Source organism: Eutrema salsugineum, unplaced genomic scaffold (genome assembly GCF_000478725.1).
Source record: "Eutrema salsugineum unplaced genomic scaffold, Eutsalg1_0 scaffold_8, whole genome shotgun sequence".
Lineage (NCBI taxonomy): Eukaryota > Viridiplantae > Streptophyta > Magnoliopsida > Brassicales > Brassicaceae > Eutrema > Eutrema salsugineum.
This window is the reverse complement of record NW_006256414.1, coordinates 2261011-2280725: the sequence shown is the minus strand read 5'-3', so window position 1 is coordinate 2280725 and position 19715 is coordinate 2261011. Positions and strand designations below refer to the sequence as shown.

General features: G+C 32.3%; 2 protein-coding genes and 1 pseudogene across 2 annotated transcripts; all 3 read left to right on the top strand.

Moving 5' to 3' along the window:
• LOC18010196 overlaps window positions 1-2211 on the top strand; it is a 23346-nt pseudogene extending 21135 nt beyond the window's left edge.
• A 5558-nt stretch (window positions 2212-7769) lies between these two features.
• LOC18010205 (probable beta-1,3-galactosyltransferase 1) lies at window positions 7770-10010 on the top strand. The gene is made up of 10 exons (XM_024161085.1): window positions 7770-7897; window positions 8203-8316; window positions 8403-8596; window positions 8675-8738; window positions 8826-8898; window positions 9022-9142; window positions 9239-9326; window positions 9403-9528; window positions 9613-9722; window positions 9853-10010. The coding sequence occupies exons 1-10, from the start codon at window positions 7770-7772 to the stop codon at window positions 10008-10010; spliced, it is 1176 nt and encodes a 391-aa protein (XP_024016853.1).
• Window positions 10011-16538: 6528 nt separating this feature from the next.
• On the top strand, window positions 16539-18336 carry LOC18010068 (autophagy-related protein 8c). Its single transcript, XM_006391868.2, has 6 exons — window positions 16539-16707; window positions 16860-16917; window positions 17209-17264; window positions 17353-17405; window positions 17601-17719; window positions 17858-18336. Exons 2-6 carry the CDS (start codon window positions 16881-16883, stop codon window positions 17950-17952), a joined length of 360 nt encoding a protein of 119 aa, XP_006391930.1. The 5' UTR covers window positions 16539-16707; window positions 16860-16880; the 3' UTR covers window positions 17953-18336.
• The last annotated feature ends 1379 nt before the right edge of the window (window positions 18337-19715 follow it).

Genomic DNA, 19715 nt, shown 5'->3' with positions numbered 1-19715 from the left:
ATTCTGTTGTTGTTTATGCGTTGTTCGTTGTTCTTCGTTGATAACTGATCAAAGAGATTTGTTATTTTTCAGTGTAGGTGGTTCTAGCTCTTATATTTGCTCTGTGTATACATTGTTCCTGCTCTAGCGAGCTATATATTTGTTTCCTGTTCTCATGTTTGTGGTTTTGTATCTTTGCGTTTATTTCGTTCTGTTTTATCTCCTTGCGATTGTTTTGTTATTATTTTTTGTTCATGTGGCATCGTCTCCCATATTTCCCTTCTGTTTGACGTTTTCTCTCACCTTCTTTTTAAAATATAACTATTTTTTGTGTAATATTGTCTTTTACAGTTGTGTTGTTGTGCTTTTATGGGTCAGATATTTCCAGATTCTGATCCTAAATGGAAAGAAGCGCAGATCCTTCAGTGAACCTAAAAGCTAAAACCCACGAGAAAATTGATAGCCTTAAAGAATAACAGAAGCATTGCAGCTCATGAAGAAGTGAGTCAATTTTATCATATTCCTTAAATGTATCAATCTTCTTAAAAAACACTTTTTAATGTAATCCCTTTAGACTAGGTTTATTAATACATTCTAGAAATAGTGAAAATCGAATCATGTGATGACGATACATTGAAATGGAAAAATGATTCTGGTTTCTGTCAGTTTAAAATAAATTGAAATTATGACTTTTTTAGCTGTTTGGATTGGTAACTTCTAGAAATGGATTCCGCCAGTAACACCTGAGATACATTAGTTATTACTTATAGAAGTATTTTAGACGATTTAGTGATTATATTTGACTTATCAAGGACTTCTTGTCATACGTAAAACTGAGCTTCTTGTCATATGTAAAACTGTATCCTATAAGAATATGAATTTAGAGAGAACAAAAATGACAAAGGTGATGAAGAAGGAAAAAAAAGGAAGAATAAAAAGAAAAAGAAAACTTGGAAGAAGAAGAAGAAGTTTGAGAAGTTGATGATGGAGAAGAAGAAAAATCCAAAAAGGAAGAAAACTGAAAGATAAAAAGGAAAAAAAGAAGATCAAGACACAACATATAGAAGAAGTAGAAGTTGGAAACTTTGATGAAGATGAAATAAAAAGATGAGAAGTAAGAGAAATGAAAGATGTATAAGAGGAAGAAGAAATAGAAGAAATAGAAGTTGAAAACAATAAGAAAGAAGAAAGAAAAGAAGTGAAAAATAAAAGAATATGAAAAAAGAAAAACCAAAAAAATATGAAGTAAGAGAAGACAGAAAATAAAAGAACGAGAAGTGATAAAAACAAAAAATATAAGGAAATAGCATAAAGAATAAAATTAAAACACAATGAAGAAGAAGAGAGAGAGAGAGAGAGAGAGAGAGAGAGAGAGAGAGAGAGAGAGAGAGAGAGAGAGAAAGAAAAAATCAAACTCAGCCAAAACAATAAAACAAAAAAACATATTTGAGAGATTATAGAAGCGGATAGGAGCTCCAAGTATATAAAGTTGTGTCATTCTTTGCCAGAGGGTAGTAAGCAGGAGAATAAAATCAGAAATATATTGCCTTTGCGAGAACTTGGTGTGCCTCAGAAGCTGTTGTTCTCTCTGCTCGTCTCCAATTTCCAGTCTGTATCTGGAAACAAAAGATTTGAAGAATCCCTGAAGAAGGTGGTTGAGATGGGTTTTGATCCAAAAACCCAAAGTTTATCCAGGCTCTAAACGTTATTTACTGCTTCACTGACAAAACAACAGAGGAAAAAGTCAATGTATATAGGAGGTTAGGCTTTGCTGTGGGGGATGTATGGCATAATTTCAAGAAGAATCCACTCTTTCTGGCTCGCTCGGAGAAGAAGATAGCCAACTCCATTGAAACATTTCTAGGACTAGGATTCAGCAGAGATGAGTTCACGATGATGGTCAAGCGCTATCCTGAAGTCATGGGGTCTTCTGCAGAGAGTGTGAAGAGCAAGACTGAGTTTTCGGTAAGGAAGATGAATTGGCCACTAAAGGCCGTGGTTTTGTTTCCTCAGGTATATGGATTAAGCTTTGAGAAGAGGATTGTACCAAGGTGTAACGTAATCAAAGCTCTCTTGTCCAAAGGATATATTGGAAGTGAACTCCCTCCACTGTGGGCTGTGTTGGCGATTACGGATGAAGCTTTTTTAAACAAGTATGTGAGGAGGCACGTGGACAAGGAGCTTGTGGCTGAGTTGATGTCTACCTTTGCTGGATACCTTGTTTCACTTTAGTGTTTGTTTTTTTCTGTCAAATTTAGATTCATCTGTGGATCTTTTGATGCTGACTGTAGGAAACAGAGGAAGAGCTTCTACGTTTAAATATATGAGTTTCTGAAGCCAGTTTTGTGCTTTTGTAAATCTCAATGTAACCCCAATTTCCTTCTGATGTGCAATCCAACTAGGACAATAACAAATTCTAATCTTTTTTTTCTGGAACTCTTGTCCTGAGTTTTTTTTTTTTTTTTTTTTTGTTGAAGTTAATCTTTGAGTTACAGTATCCAAAGATAGGCAGTATCATATCCATTATGGAACTGGTAATCACAGACTTGTTTTTGATTGTTTCCTTCCTCCCCAAGTTTTTGATTTGAGCTCCGCAAGTGACTGAAGTCGTAAACGATCGAGATTCTTGAAGATTTTTTATTTTATTTGATGCATAATCTTGAAGGATTCAGCAGAGACGGGTCTGTTATGATTATGATGGTCAAGCGCTTTCCTCAGTGCCTTGGATATTCTTACAGAAACGAGCTACTATATGATTTACTTGGATTTGATTACTATCTACGGAGGAAATCTTTATGGGAGTTTAGCAATCCCTTAATACTATCTCTAACCTGTCCTCTCATCAAAAGGCAAATAGAAAATTTGGGAGGAGCAATCTTTTCTTGACCAATAATTGAGGGTTAGCCCAGAAATTTGTTGAACCCTAGAATCTCATAATATTTAACAACTTTCTGTTAATTTGTTGAGCAATCTTTTGGCCTGAAGTTTTTCTAAGGTAAATAAAGGGCTGTGTAAAGAGTTGTGAAGGCCCATTTAATGATATGAAATGAATAATTTAAATCGTACTTACCTATTAGAAATCAGATCCGCTGTAGCACAAAGGTTAATTTCTGCAATTATGCTTGGAATCCGGGTTCGAAGCCCGGCAGCGGAATTTTTTGTTAATTTGTTTCCTTCCTCCCCATTTCGTAGTCTCAGTTGAATTTGGAATCTGACTGGGGAAATAACAAATTGTAGTTGTGAAACTCTGTTTTTTTCCTGAGCTCTTGAAACTGAATTTTTCATTACGTTTGTAGCCTAACAATCATCAGTTTCTTAACGTCTTGATGTATTCGTAACTCCAAATTCCATAACTAATAGAAAACGCCATTCTCAAACGTTAACTTTTGTTGGTGAGAGATAAAGTGAGCAGTTCTTGTTCTATGCATCTCTTGCAGGTATATAGAGACTAGAATGAGAGAGGGAGAGAGGGAGATTGAATCAAATTCAGCCAAAACAATAAAAAAAATTCTGACTAGAGAAGGTATGGGTTGCAAAGATTTGTATGGATTTACAGAAACGAGCTATTTGATTTACTTGTATTTGAGGAAACTATAAATGGAGGGAGGAGAAACAAAGCAATTCCCTTAATACTATCTCTAAACCTATCTTCTTATCAAAAGGCAAATAGAAAATGGAAGGAGCAATCTTTTCTTGACCAATAATTAAGAGTTAGTCCAGAATTGCGTGGAATTTATCGATCTCATGATTGTTCCAATGGTAAATGGATCACAATTTAGTATATCCCTTCGACCAACCATTGTTGATGTGCGTGGAACCGCAAGATCTAGAGATTTACCTTTTCAGGTAATCTACACTAATCCCAACACAACATTTTCCTAACCACTATATGTTTGGATTAGTGTCTTTTCAAACTTAAGCACGTAATAATAGTCTAAAATCGAAAGACTACAGTACTTTGTTTTACCCTTTAGACTACCTATGCAGCAAAACACGTCTACCTTATTATCCGAGTGACCCGGACCAGCTTCCATTCAAAGGGATGTGAATATTCATTCATGTATGAATGTGTTTGTGTATACGAAAGAGCTACAATAGCTAAGCGTGAGTTCTTAGGCGAGTGCGGGGACGTGCCGTTCCTAGGTACAGATTTGGAATGCTGTGCTTGTTGCCAAAAAAAATACGGGATGAAGGTGTAGCTGTACTTGACGTAGTTGCTGTACCAGATGGAGTGAAGAATGAACTGCCACAAGCATGGAGTACGTGACAAGTGAAGCATTCGGAACGAGGAGCCAGATGAGCAGCTGAGCTGGACTAGAAGAAATGGAAGTCTTGAAGAAAAAGCAAAGTTGGATGGGAATAATTGAACGGATCAGGAAAAATGGAAGATTTCCTTAAACAAGCAAAAGTTTAAGGAAATAGGAAATATGCATCAAATGACAGAAATGGAAGCTGTGGTGTAGGGTTTTTGGCGTGTATAGCCGCTTAGTCTACTAGGTATAAGTAGAGGTGTTGAAGCCTTGTAGAAGCTTAACACAACTACTAGAGAGCACTTAGCATAAGGGTGAGAGATTGAGAGGTTAGAGTCTGCATCAAGAGTTAAGGGTTTTTCTAGGAGAGTTCTGAGATCAAGTATCGATCGAAGAACAGAGAGAGCTAGGGAGACAGATCAGGGTGTGTCTTGAGTCTGTTCTAAATCGTGTTACAACTTGTAAGGTGTGTTAACAGATTTACTAGCAATAATTAAAGTTTAAGTTGAAAGAAAAATCTTGTGTTAAGTTGTGTTGTTGTTCTTGATTCAAGGCTCCTGCGTTTTCACGGGAGTCCTCCAGTCTGTTGGGCAGTTGTTGAGGGATCAGACCTACACAGCCATTGCAACCAAAAGAAGGTTTAAAAATAACCTCATGAAATGTAATTACCAAGTGTAACTTCTGTTCTCATTCGGTGTGAGGGCATTGCATGTGTGTATGTTTATGTTCAAGTTTCTTTTACTTCCAAATAAAACATCAAGGGCAAAGCTTATCTAAACAATTCTTTATATATCTTCGGAGGAGAAAACGAAGCTCTTTTGGTGTTATTTCTTTATGCAACCTTCTTTTCTATTACATCTGATGTCTGGAAGTTAAAGTAAACTCGACAATTATCATCTGCCTGCCTTAATCAATGTCTGGATGTCTAAAGTATAGCATTTTTACACTATGAAATGAGTAAATCAAGAACACCCAATCACTCTAGACAGCTTGTCAAGTCTATTAAAGCCTTGCCACAAAAAAAAAGTTCAAAGGTGAAAACAGAATTTGGAAAACGATTATAAGTAGTAGATTCCTCCACTCTGTTGGGCGGTCGTTGAGGGATCCAACCTACACTGCTATTGCTTCCAAAAGAAGATTTAAAATACTAAACTCGTTTGTGTTTGTCACTACTAAAAAAATTTCCTATAGCTACGAGTTTGCCACGAATATTCCGTAGCTTTTTCTAATTAGCTATGGAAAAACCACGAAAAAGCTACGGATCAGAAAAAACTTAATATTTGTGGCATTTCGCTGGCAAATCCATGGCTAATTATCTACAAAATAACTACGAACACAATTCGTAGCGAATTAGTGGCTAAAACAGTTACGGATGTGCCAAAAAAATTATTAGGATTTTGTCTGCAAGTGAATGTAATGCGGTTGTTGTTGGAATTATCGTGGTTTAAACTTGAATGCAATAATGGAAAGAATTCAAAAAAAAAAAATTCGGTGAAGAAATGAAATAAATTAAAAGGTTTTGAAAGCCATTTAAATTTACATGTAATGAAGATCTGTTGTAGCACAAAAGTTACTTTCAAAACAAAAAACTATAAAACTGTTTGTAGATCTCAGAATAATCTTTAAAGTCCAAACTACTTAATAAAACTTAATTTTAAGTTTTATTTGCTATTTAATTAACAAAAAAAGTATTTGCTAATATTAAATTGTATAATATTTTTCCTGCCCAAAATATTTCTAAGGTAAATAAAGGACTGTAAAGAGTTGTGAAAGCCCATTTAATTACATGAAATGAATAAACTAAATTGTACTCATTTATTAGCAATTAGATCCGCTGTAGCACAAAGGTTAATTTGCCAGACTATGAGACTCTTCAAGTCTCTCAAATCCGGATTCGAATTCCGGCAGCGGAATACCTTTTTTTAATTTGTACGAAATAGATAGTCAACCAATTGAACCAATTAAATCCGAAGTAAATCTTAGAAATCGTTTTCTTTCTCTCCAAGTTTTGGATTTTAGCTCCGCAAGTGACTGAAGTCGTAAACAATCGAAATTCTTGAATAAATTAAATTGTACTCATTTATTAGCAATTAGATCTACTGTAGCACAAAGGTTAATTTGCCAGACTATGAGGCACTTCGAGAGTCTCAAATCCAGGTTCAAAGCTCGGCAGTGGAAAACTTTTTTTTTTTAATTTGTACGAAACAGATAGTCAACCTGTTGAGCCAATTAAATTCGAAGTAAACCCTGGAAATCGTTTCCTTTCTTTCCAAACTTTTGGATTTGAGTTCCGCAAGTGACTGAAGTCGTAAACAATCGAAATTCTTCAATAAATTAAATTGTACTCATTTATTAGCAATTAGATCCGCTGTAGCACAAAGGTTAATTTGTCAGACTAAGAGCATCCGCAACGCTGAAACGCAAAATAGGTTTCTTGTTAATTTTTATATTATTAAATTTGAGGAATACTAAAAAAGGAAAAAAAGGAGAGAGAAATTGGTAAGAGAAAAAAGAAGAAAGAGAAAGGAAGAGTTTTTTTTGTTGATGACAGAAGAAACGTTTTTAATTATTCCCAGAGAAGAAACGTTTCTGCATTTTATCCAATCCATTTCAATTATTATATTAATAAATTTTTGTTAGAGACGCTTAAGAGACAGCGTTGTGGATGCTCTAAGAGGCTCTTCGAGTCTCTCAAATCCGGGTTTGAAGCCCGGCAGCCGGAATTTTTTTTTTAACTTGTAGGAAACAAATAGTCAACCAATTGAGCCAATTAAATCGGAAGTAACCTTAGAAATTGTTTCCTTTCTCCCCAAGTTTTGGATTTGAGCTCTGTGACTGAAGTCGTAAACGATCGAAATTCTAGAAGATTTTCCTTGCGATTTGATGCATATTCTTGAAGGATTCAGCAGAGACGAGTCTGTTATGATGGTCAAGCGCTTTCCTCAGTGCCTTGGATGTTCCGCATGCAGTGACGGTGAAGAAGAAGAAGATTGAGTTTGTGGTGAAGATGAACTGGTCACTAAATATATGAGTGTGGTGTGGTGAAGAAGAAAAACTTTTGTTTATGAGTGTATGAAACCCATTTCGTAGTCTCAGTTGAATTTGGAATCTGACTGGGAAAATAACAAATTGTAGTTGAGAAACTCTTTTTTTCCTGAGCTTTTGAAACTGAAAAATCATTACGTTCATTACGTTTGTAGCCTAACAATCATCAGTTTCTTGATGTCTTGATATATTCGTAACTCCAAATTCCATAATTAATAGAAAACGCCATTCTTAAACGTTAAAACTTTTGTTTATTTCTATAACCTGCAGGGAAAAAGAATGAAAGTGAAGCAGTTGGTGAGAGATAAAAGTGAGCTGTTCTTGTTCTATGCATCTCTTGCAGGTATATAGAGACTAGAGTGATAGAGAGAGAGAGAGAGAGAGAGAGAGAGAGAGAGAGAGATTAAATCAAACTCAGCCAAAACAATAAAAAATTCCCTTGTCAGTAAAATCTTCTTTGATTAATAAATACAAAAGGTTTATTAGCAATACCAAATGTCATTTAAGAGCAGAGGAGGAGGTATTGGCGATTACTATTTTTCTCCAAGAAATGTCATATCAAGGAATTGTGCATTGTCCTTGTGCCTCGCGAGCTTCTGCCTTGGAATGTTCTTTACTAATAGGTTAAATTTACAAACCCTTTTCATGGCATTTTGATTGTCCTCTCAATGATTCTTATATAAAGCTTCTTCTTACTTCTGGTATCCAACTTCTTCTTTTCTTGATCATAACTGTTCTGATTGTTATTTCTTGCGTCTATATATATATATATATATATATATATTGCTTTTAGTTATTAGTGTTCAAGTTGATTTATTGAATTTCATTTTTGATGGGGTTTATGTTTCTTTTGATCTTTATTTTTCTAAGTGAAGTTTTATTTTTGGTATGTGAAACATGTGAATTTAGCTAATGATCATTGTAACAGGATATGGACAATACCCAAAGCTAAAGACATACCAAGAATCTCTAAGCTTGAGAATACGCAACTAAATCTAATATCTGGTGATATTGGTAACTTTAGTGCTAACAACAGTATCAGGTTTATAACATATTCAGATAGTTACCATTTTAATCCGGCACGAAGCTACATATGTTAACTTCTTGGAGTAAAAACTTTGATAACAGGATCTTGGATAAATCTATTTCAAGCTTAGAGATGAAGCTAGTTGCTGCTAGATCTGAGCGCGAGTCTTTGTTGGGAAAGTTTAACATATCAAAACAGACTCAGAAAAGAAAATACTTTATGGTTGTTGGGATCAACACTGCTTTTAGTAGCCGTAGGAGACGTGACTCCGTTCGTGCAACATGGATGCCACAAGGTATAAAACCTGCTTGTTCGGTTTTCTTGATTTCGAATGTTTAATCTCAAGTCTTTAAACATTTTTTTCGGTGTTTAGGGAACAAGCTTAAAAAGCTCGAGGAAGAGAAGGGCATCATCGTACGTTTTGTTATAGGTCACAGGTACATATTTTATCGTTAGGTTTTTATCAAACAATATGCGATATTTTGGCTTTAATTCATTATAATGTTCTTGAATTTCTCCATTAGTACGTCGCTTGGTGGGATTCTTGAAAAATCTATTGAAGCTGAGGAGAAAATTCATGGGGATTTCTTGAGACTGGTGGGTTTTTTTGTTTTTGTTTTTTGGCTAATTGATTGGACTATTGTTTCTTCTTCTATATCCTGAAACCTTTCTTGTCGAACAAGCTTTCTTTCTTTGATTTGTTTTGCTCTTTTGAAACAGGAACACACAGAGGGATACATGAAATTATCAGCCAAGACAAAGACGTATTTCGCAACCGCTGTTTCTTTATGGGACGCAGAATTCTACATCAAAGTCGACGATGATGTTCACGTGAATCTTGGTAAACAATCATATCTTCATATCAATATATACAACTGATGATCTTGAAGTAATCTTTGTTTGGGTAATCTTAAATATCTTTCTGATTCTGCTGCAGGAACACTCGCGATGACTTTAAAAGAACACCGCAAGAAACCTAGGGTTTATGCAGGTTGTATGAAATCCGGACCAGTCCTAGCCAAAAAGTAAGTTAGATGCAATATTGTAGATGATTTTGTGAGATAAGTAGTTAAAATTTCTCAGCTTTACCTGTGAAAATAGAAACGTCAAGTACCATGAACCGGAGTATTGGAAGTTTGGGGAGGCCGGTAACAACTATTTCCGACATGCCACAGGACAATTATATGCCATTTCTAAAGATCTAGCAACTTACATTTTGATAAACCAGTAAGTAAGTTCTTATCTAGCTTGTGAAGTTGTGAGCCGCAAGAAAAATCTCTGAAACTTTCGTCTTGTTTTGATTGGATTTAGGAACTTGCTACACAAGTATGCGAATGAAGACGTCTCGTTAGGTTCGTGGTTCATAGGATTGGATGTAGAACATGTCGATGACAAAACACTCTGTTGTGGAACTCCTCCCGGTACAGAAGCAAAGCTCTTGTTTTGTCTGAATATTGACAACCTTTGTCCGGTTTAATCCGGTATGGTTCAAATTTTCGGTTAATCATTTTCTAAACATCGAATATTTTGTTTCTTTTTTTGAAATTTCAGATTGTCAATTGAATGCTCTGACGGGAAATGTGTGTGCGGCGTCGTTTGACTGGCAATGCAGCGGAATTTGCCGACCGTTCGGGAGGATGTTCGAAGTTCACCAACTTTGCGGTGAACGCCAAGATGCGTTATGGAGTCCCGATTTCTTGAAAGTATAGCAAACCATTTTTGTTTGCATAGGGTATTGACATGTTACAGACTTATTTCTAACTTGAGAAATGAAATGAGAATGCTAATTTATTTCTTACATTTGATCTATCTTTATTAATAAAGAATCTCTTAAAATTCATATTCCAATACGGTATATTTGGTATCAGAATTTGGAATCATCAGAGCATCCATCAGTAATCAGTAATCGTGAACCCTCATGTGGTTTATCTCAAATTTTTTATTAATAAAATTTTGAGAAGAAAGAGAAAATATAAAAAGAAAAAAAGTTGAAGAAGAGAGGAAAAGAAAAGAGAAAGAGAGAGAAAAAGAGAGGAGGTGGAGAAAAAAAATTTCCCCAAAACCCAACCAATCAAATTTGGACACGTCACGCATAAACGCCTCTTAAAGACTAAATTTCATGAATATTGGGCTTTCTTCATTTATATTTAATAAAAAAAACTCATGAACTTCATTCTTGAACCCGCTTAAAACCCCCGATGGTCTCAGAGCCATCAATGAAAAGAGTTTCTTAGGTTATATATGTTGTATTTGGAGTTTCATTAGAAAAGTGATAGCCAAGCACATATTTACATCCGTTAGAAGATATAAAATAACAAACATAATATATGTTAGCAAATAAAACCATTGATATTCGTTTCTTTAATTAGATTTTATCATGTAACTGTAGTTTATTAATTTGCATTATGGTTCTGTGTACAGTTTCCGTATTTTGAAACAAATGAGTAAAGGAGTTATTATTTTATTTTGAAAGAAACTTAAAATTTGAAGGTAAGAAAATAAGAAAATAGGGGAAAAAAGAAAAGGGAAAGTGGAAGTGCTTTTAATGGAGGAGGCAATGAAATTTAAGAAGGGAAAGAGAGAGAGAAGCCATATTTGTTTTGTTACATTTGGTTTGTCCTATAAGAGACAGAGCTCTTATTGTTGTGCCCATTCATTTATTTCCACATGCTTTCCTTTTCTTTCTCATTAAATTCTCTTTTCCCCTTTCTGCTTCTTTTTACTTTCCTCAATTCATTTTCTTCTTAATGGTTACTTTCTGAAATTTATTCATTTTGGAAATTTTACCGTTGTTGTTCATTGGTGATCGATAACAACGTGGTTGTATAGTTCCCTTACTCTTCCAAGATTAAGAGAGCTGCAGGATCTTCCATTAGATTCATTTACTCATTAGAATGATAAACTAACAAAATTGAAAATGTCTCAAATCAGTTATATCAATTATTATTAGACAATATGTATTATATGGATTTTGTCAGTAAGGGACATATTCCATTAAATCAGTCTCGACAAAAATTTAAGGGTTTGGTCCTAAACTCGTGGGTATTCTGTGAGATGTAATAAAAGATATGCGGCCACTTCGCAGGTTTTTGTTTGGTTTTGCATATCTGTGCACATATTGGCAAAATATGTATATTTTAAAAACAAAAAGTCGTTCTTACTAATTATTAGCAATAATCATTTTTTATCATCCGTTTATACTTCAATATTTTGAAATAAGAATAACCTTCTCATTTTTATATAGAGGATATGCCAATGTGAAAAGTTAATCATGGCCATACATAGAGAGTATGAAGTCTCTATCTCTAAAATGTGTTAAGAGTGGTCTTTGCACAGCGGAATCTAATAATACCTCAGGCTTGGTCTTGCTACAAGTTTCAGTCTTCGGTAATCTTTATCATTTCTTGGCTTCTTTCCTTTTGTGAAAAGTGAAAACTGGTTCGTGAAACCAACAAAACGAATAGTGGAGCATATCTTATTACCTAAAGTGTTACTAGAGAGCATCGGTTGGCTTAAAAAGGTTTTTGTTTCTCAAAGTAGTGTTGCGTGGTTGTAATGATGCTCAGTTATGTATCGATGAGTTGATTTTGATTCTTTTTATTTTATTTCATGTTATTCAAAGTGTAACATAAATTTGATATATACAAAAATTATTCAAAAAAAAAAAAGAAGAAAATCTACCCGCATATATGTGGGATGCAGCACAGTAGACGTGCGGCTTGCTGGTTTTAAGCTCAAGATGCATCAATGTTTTGCTTTTTACTTATACAAAAAGGTCTAGTTTAATTGATTTTATAAATTTACTGAAAAATGAGATGATATTTACAGGTCATTTCTCGTTTTCACAATGGTGGACATATCATAGTGTCCCTTGTTAAGGTTCAAATAAATATCCTTCTATTCTAGAATACTTGATGTTTTAGGATTTTTCACACTTATTAAAAAACAATAAATAATTACTAATTATTTTTTATTACTATTTCCAAAAATGTATAGTCATTATTCCCACTTTCCAATACTATTTCAGAAATTTGATATTCTTGTAACCAATATAAATTAAGTATTTTTTTATTTACTACTCCCTCCGTTTCATAATAAGTGTCGTTTTAGATTTCATTTTTTGTTTCAAAAAGAGTGTCATTCTGCATTTTCAATGTAACTTTCTACCCTTATTTCCTGTTTTACCCCTCATTTAAAGATAATAGTCTTTGTAATTAAATGTTATAAAAGTATATTAATTAGGGATATATTTGTATATTTTATTAATTTCTTAATCTATGTGAAATGTGTCAGAATGACACTTATTATGAAACGGAAGGAGTAATAAAATATCATTAAATCTTAAAACATCATATCTATTTAGGAATAGAGGGAGTACCTATTATTTTTGGTGATACAATTTGGTGTACCAATTAAAAATTTGTTAAGCACTGTAATCAAAAAGTAAAATTCGTGATTTTCACAAGGTTTATAAGTGAAACTAGATTCTATCCCTTGCGTCTGCCCGAAAACTATTTTTTATTTATTTAATATAATTTTTGTTTTTATTTTTGTTTATATATAATTTTTTAATAAATGATAAAAACAATTTTCTGTTTGAATATAATTTGTTTCTATTGATTTATTTTTATCTAGTATTATATATGACCGCAATTAGAAAATATTATTCTAACCCATCCGTTTATATTAATCTGAAAACACCACAATTAAAAGACGTCATTATAACATGCTCATTTATATTAATCTAAAAAGAACCGAAATTATTAAAACATATAATATTTTTGTTCATATCATTTGTATATTTTAAATATTTATTAAGTTTAAATATTCATATTATTTATATATTTTAAATATTTATTAAGTTTAAATATTAAATTTTAGACTTATTTAATAAATATATAATAATATATCATTTTCATCTCTGTTATTGAAAATATTATTTATATTTGAATATTTAAATTAAATCTAAATTAATATCTAGATTATTATTTTTGTAAAGATATAATAATAACTTATTTTATAATTTTTGATAATATAACCTATATTTAAGGAAATCTATAATAAATCTAAATTAAAAAATAAAATTTTGAATTTATATTAAAATAGGAATTAAAAATACATTATTTTATTAATATTATATTAAATTAATTTAATTGATAAATATAAATTAAAATTAATATTTTTGTTTGGCAATAGAAATAACAGTTATCCAAAAACAGAATAGTAGAAAATTAAGTAAAAATTTTGTTTGGACACAAAATACTTTTCTCTTTTAATAGTATAAATGTGTATAGTGCTTATATATAGTTCTTAATTAACCGATAAATTATATGTTGACTAAGAAACCATATGTCACTATTCTTTGTAGCGGTATTAAAGCAAAGTTTAGATTAAGAATTTTGCAATGGTTAAATGGATTTTTTTTTTCCTAAAGTGCAATGGATATAATGTTTTGTGTGTATTCTAACGGTATAAACGCAATCTTTGCATTAATGAGTGACAATAATAATAAAAAAACATTCCCTTTAATCACATTTTTGGTACATTTTTTTTTTAAATCGTGGTCTGATATAGTGATATTTTCTCGCAAATGTATCTGACTTTCTTTTCTTCCCTCTTACTAGTTTCCAGAGACTGCAGAAGACAGAAACATGAATCTTAAAAAAACTTTAAAAAAAAAATATTTACGACATTGTCTTTTAGAAAAATGATTTATTACATTAAATAGAAACATAACATAAGAAAGAGCGTGATCATATAAAAAAAAAAAAACATAAGAAAGAGCGTGACGATGCCTTTGATTTATTACATTATATAGAAACATAACATAAGAAAGACCATGATCCTCGACGATGGATATCAATACACCTTAACTGCAAGACTGCAAATGCAAAAATATGCTTCAAAAGATATATAAAATTAACAACATGGAGAATCGATATATACCTTGAAAACCAGCAGCTAAGATGAAGGTTTTATTAAACGCGTGATATTGGCACGGCTCAATCAAACAAACCGATCTCTACAAAAAAGGGAGTGCGGTTTTTGGATTGAACCGCACCAATATCTCGTATTGCCACTTTGCATCACTTAATAAACCCTCTCATCGGCTACTTATGATCTCATACTCCACATCAAAACCAAACCAAAAGAAATCAAAGAAAGTAGATTAAATGATTGAAAAACGAAATTGAAAACGTGCCTTGCGATAGAAGATACTTACCATCAAACCGATTTATAAATTACTGTTTTCTTCTTCTTGTATTTTGTAGATATGGAAAAGGAGAAAAGACAATATGAGCTATTTCAATGTTTTTTTTTTGGGTCTGCAGCGTGAACGAAGATATAAATACGAAGAGGTGATGAAGAGAGGCCAAAAGAAAAAACAAGCATTGAATTAGGCCAACAACCCCACAACAAAAAGGAAGTTGGTTGTATTAAATTTGAAAAAAAAAACATAATTATAGCACAAAGTTTTCTTTACACAATTTAATATACATATATATATATATATATATATGTCTTTATTAAAACAAAGTACTTATATGAGCTCATTGCCCACATAACTTACATTGAACCACTAGTACGAATTTCATGATGATTAGTAGCTAGTTCTGATTTATAAAAGTCGCGAAGAAAAAAATGAACTAAATTATATACGTGCTCTTTTAGATAGAAGATATATCAGACCAAAAAACAAATCATAGTGATGCACTATAGGTGGGAAAATCTCATGATACCATTACCATCATGTTTTTTTTTTTTTTGACCAAATCATTACCATCATGTTGTATAGAATTAAACGAAAAGTAAGGCGAGAAGTTAAATTTCTTTGCAAATGCATCACAAATTTGTAATTAAATATTTAATCAAAAAGTCTAACTCAAATTTACCATGGTAAAAACTACTGTTGTTTTGTGATGGGTTTCTTTGTGAGCAAAATATGTATAGCAGAATTCGTGTTAGAATTGGCAAAATACAACATACACATGCATAAAGAAAAAATATGTCCAATACATGTTAGGTGGAAACGTGAAAATGAGTGAGTTCCGTTGTTAGTTTAATTTAATTTAGTTTTACCTTATATGTAGTTTATATAACTTATTTTATAATCAATTGCATTTAAATTTATGATTTGGGATCCCACGTGATACTTGTGATGCAACTGATAGCCCGCCACTATATTACACTTATTTTTTTATATTTTGTAAATTAAAAATGATCTAAATCTAAAGACTAAATCCTATTTTTTTTTTAAAAAAAAACCCCATAAATTCTAGAACTAAATCTAAAATCTTAAATTCTAGTTTTGAAAAATTAAACCTTTAATTTAACCATGAAAAGCAAAAAATATATATTCAATTTCAAAGATTCAATTTAATTTTCATTTTCTTCAATGATCCTATTGTTCTTTGTTGACAATTGTTATTTTTTCTGTTTATATTCTGTTATTTTCTATTTATTTTATTTTTCGGTTTATTAACGTGTAATATAATAATTAACGAATCATTGTAAGGGTCGTTTTAGATTAAAGCCCATGAAGCAAATAATTTAGGGCGGCTCAAAAAACAACCTTTTTTAATAATAAAAATATCTATCATTTTTTTAAAAGTATGTATTAAACTTTGTTCCACATCGACCAAGTAAAAAAATGAGAAGAAAAAGTTGCATTATAAATAAGAGTTATTTTCCACTCTTTATTTTCATAGAAAATGTGGATATATTATTGGACAATATGGCGTTAAAATTCTTGAAGGCATCATTTTAAAATATATTATTATTTTATTTTATTTAAATTTGAAATTTATTTATAGTTTATTTATTATTAGTATATTAATATAGTTTTTATTAGACAAAATATAATTTTAAATATCATAACTCATTTGTTCTAGCTGTCTCTCAAAGATATATAACTACATGATATTCTTCTATTATACATACCAAATAAAATCATTTATTTTACATAATTGAAGAAAATTATAAAAAAAAAATGTGACCTTAAAATTAAAAATATATTTAGTGGCCTAAGGCAAATGCTTTTTTATAATATGAAGCACTGTTCTGGTTTTAGGCGATCATTGCTATATTTTCGGCCTTTTCTGATCTACAACAGTAAATTGTGTCGTTTAGGGTTCAGGTTTCCGGTATGTAATAATCAAAGAACCGAAAGTATTCTAAACCATAATCCGGTATACGTTTCCGGTAATGCAATAGAACACATGGCAAAAATAATAACGTCGTGATGACTAAATTACGAAAGTTTCAGCCTTTTCAGTTTCGCGCAGGGATTAGGAATCTTGAAAACCTAATTGAGTTTCCTTTTCTATAAGTAAGCGAGCTTTGATCCTTTCTAGTAGAGATCTAAATCAGTCAATTTTCAGGGAAACGAGAAAACCCTAATATCCGGTATGTTCTTCTCCCTATTTTTGTTGGGTTTTTTTCCTCCTAAATCTATTGTTTTTCCGATGATACGATCTCGCGAGATTGCTAATAGACTATCAGATTTCAATTCATATAGTTATTTCGTCGTGTTGATTGATTTGGTGTTCTGATTTCAGAAATTCGACTCTTAAATCGCCATGGCTAATATCTCGTTCAAGCTGGAACACCCACTGGGTATGTGTTGTCATCTTTAGCTTTCTTAATTCTTCATCAAACTATGCATAAAATATCTTATGGGTTTTGTTAGTGATCACTAGAAATTATGGATCTTTGATAAACCATCTTGTTACCCATTAAAAGGGTAAGATTTCAACCCTTTCTAAAAAAAAGGGTAAGATTTCGATTGGGTTGTAAGATCGTTGATAGAGAAATTTGATTTAGAAGATTGATCAATCAGTAATGTTTCAAATGGTTTCTCCTGATTATTGTGTTCTTTCATCATCCGTTTGGGTTTTGTAATGTCAGAAAGGAGACAAATTGAAGCTTCTCGTATCAGGGAGAAGTATCCAGACAGAGTTCCAGTAATGCCTTTTTAATCATTTTCTGTACATTGATGTATTTCTCTGTGTATGTAGCTTTCTTCTTTAACAGAGAAACTATATGTTGCAGGTGATTGTAGAGAGAGCTGAGAGAAGTGATGTCCCAAATATCGACAAGAAAAAGTCAGTATTGAGATTCTTCTTTTTCTGTTCTTTCCTTTTTGGAAACATAGGAACTCTACACATTCTTTGTATACTAAAGCTAAGGAGAAAAGAGTGCTTTAGAACATTGTCTTGAGAACTATATCTTTTCGTAGTATGAAACCGAAATGAGATTGATCTGTGACTTTTGTTTTTGGTTGTTTTTGACTTTGTCAGGTACCTTGTTCCTGCTGAGCTAACTGTGGGACAATTCGTGTATGTTGTCCGTAAAAGAATCAAGCTGAGTGCCGAAAAGGCAATCTTTGTCTTTGTGAAGAACACATTGCCCCCAACTGGTAAGTCACAACTCTTAGCATATAACTGCTTCTTCATTTTTTCCTTGCTCTCATGAAATTCCGGTGGTATTTTGCACTAACTTTTCTCTGCAAATTCGAAACAAAGATGAACGCTTTTGTTGAATGTTTTTCTTGCAGCTGCATTGATGTCTGCAATCTATGATGAGAACAAAGATGAAGATGGGTTTCTGTACATGACTTACAGTGGAGAGAACACTTTTGGTTTGGTCTAAATCTGTCTATGATGGATTGGCGGTACCTTCAGCTTTCATCAAGGGTGAAGAAGGGTGTTTCTGGCAGATTAGCTGAGAAGATTGGAGAAAAAGAGTGAAAATGGCCAAGGAAACGGGTAAGAGATGACTAGAAGACTGAATATGAATACTGTATAGTTTCCTTAGTCACTTTGACTCTTCATCTTCACTCTTCTAGCAGTTCTACTAGAAATCCTCTTTTTCTTCCTTATGAAAGCTAAAGGTATCGCCAACTTATCAGTATACCTATGGTGTTTCATGTATATATGGTTTTCTCTTTATGACTATGAATCTTGAGAAGTTCTTTATGCTGCTTTGGACTGATTATAATGTAAATGTTGCTTTCTATAGTTTGGGTTTTACTTATGGACACGCACAACATATGTCATCTCTCTATTATTTTATTTCCTACCATTTTGTCTGGTCACAGTTTGGGTATTTGTGGACAAGTGATAACAAAAACTTTCGAGAGATATTATAAAAGTTAGAGGAAGAAAATAAATACAGTTATAAAAGCAGCCTACTAATAAAAATATTATCAAAATCGACCAATATTTGAGCCATGTAGTATAAAACCAAAAAAAAAAAAACTTTCAATCGTGGGATGCACCATTTAACTCACATGAAACTCCACATATAAAGCATTAAAAAAATACAATGATAGATTGAGATCTTCAGAAGAAAAACATATTTCAAGGAACATCGAGAAGAAAATGTAAAAATGTACAAAGACTTTTTCTTTTCATTTCAAGAATTAGAGTCTTTCTTCTTCTTCTTGTGCACAAGGTTCTTGATCCACTTGCAACTTACGAAGTCAACAATTTTGGCTTTGTTAATTCCCGATTTGGTCTTGCCGGAATTCTTACCGCCGGCACCGTTGGTGTTCTCTTTCTCCGGCATCTCCCCGATCCCTCCGGTTCCCCATTGATCCGCCCAACTTGGTGCTTCACTTGTCATGTTACGATATCTTCTCGGAAACTACATAGTCCAAAACGTTCGTTTAACATCATATCAAATTTTTCAATCAATCCAAGAAAAGTAATAGAAACAGATATATATTACTAGTTATTTTGTTTCCATTAATCGTAAAACGGGTATTGACTGAAAATGAATGATATTCATAAGTAAAGTAATTAAAAAAGAAAAAAAAATATATGTATATACCTGTAATGTGTTGAGAGGTCTTCTTTGGAGAAGAAAGACGATTTTGATTAAGCAAAATGAGTGATAATGCGGAGAATGGAGACTATTAAGAGTAATAGTAGATGTGTTCTTTATTTTATGAAAGAATTATTATTTAAGTTGTCCTTTATTGTCAGGGTTTAGATCTTTAGATTTCTTAATTTGTAAAATATTTTACATACTAAATTCCTTGGATTTTCTTTGGATGCACTTAACTACATCTCAAAGTTTGTTCGTTTCCGACTTGCAAAGCAAACGTTTGTTTTGGCATATTTAGGTATTGTTTATACCTAAAGCATAAAATGTAGGTCGCGTAATTTAAGACATCTCACTATGTCCCATTCCATGTGACAGAGAGAAAAAAAAGAAAAAATAAACTTTCTTTCTAGTTTATACATAAATCATGTGAAAATTTTAAGTGTCAGCTATATAAATCAATTAAGCGTGTTTTATGTTATTAACTTCAACTACAAGTTTCAAGTACCTCTAATTATGTAATTTATAGGCTTTGTCTGTCTTTCAATTTTATACCAAGGATAAGATTTCTTTTTGGTCAAATTATT

Bases quoted from the DNA above. Each gene is read 5' to 3' on its own strand.
- LOC18010205 (XM_024161085.1), top strand. From the start codon at position 7,770: ATGTCATTTAAGAGCAGAGGAGGAGGTATTGGCGATTACTATTTTTCT. The intron at 7,898-8,202 runs GTTAAATTTACA...TCATTGTAACAG, and splicing joins GGAATGTTCTTTACTAATAG to GATATGGACAATACCCAAAG. The intron at 8,317-8,402 runs GTTTATAACATA...CTTTGATAACAG, and splicing joins AGTGCTAACAACAGTATCAG to GATCTTGGATAAATCTATTT.
- LOC18010068 (XM_006391868.2), top strand. From the start codon at position 16,881: ATGGCTAATATCTCGTTCAAGCTGGAACACCCACTGG. The intron at 16,918-17,208 runs GTATGTGTTGTC...TTGTAATGTCAG, and splicing joins CAAGCTGGAACACCCACTGG to AAAGGAGACAAATTGAAGCT. The intron at 17,720-17,857 runs GTAAGTCACAAC...TTTTTCTTGCAG, and splicing joins GAACACATTGCCCCCAACTG to CTGCATTGATGTCTGCAATC.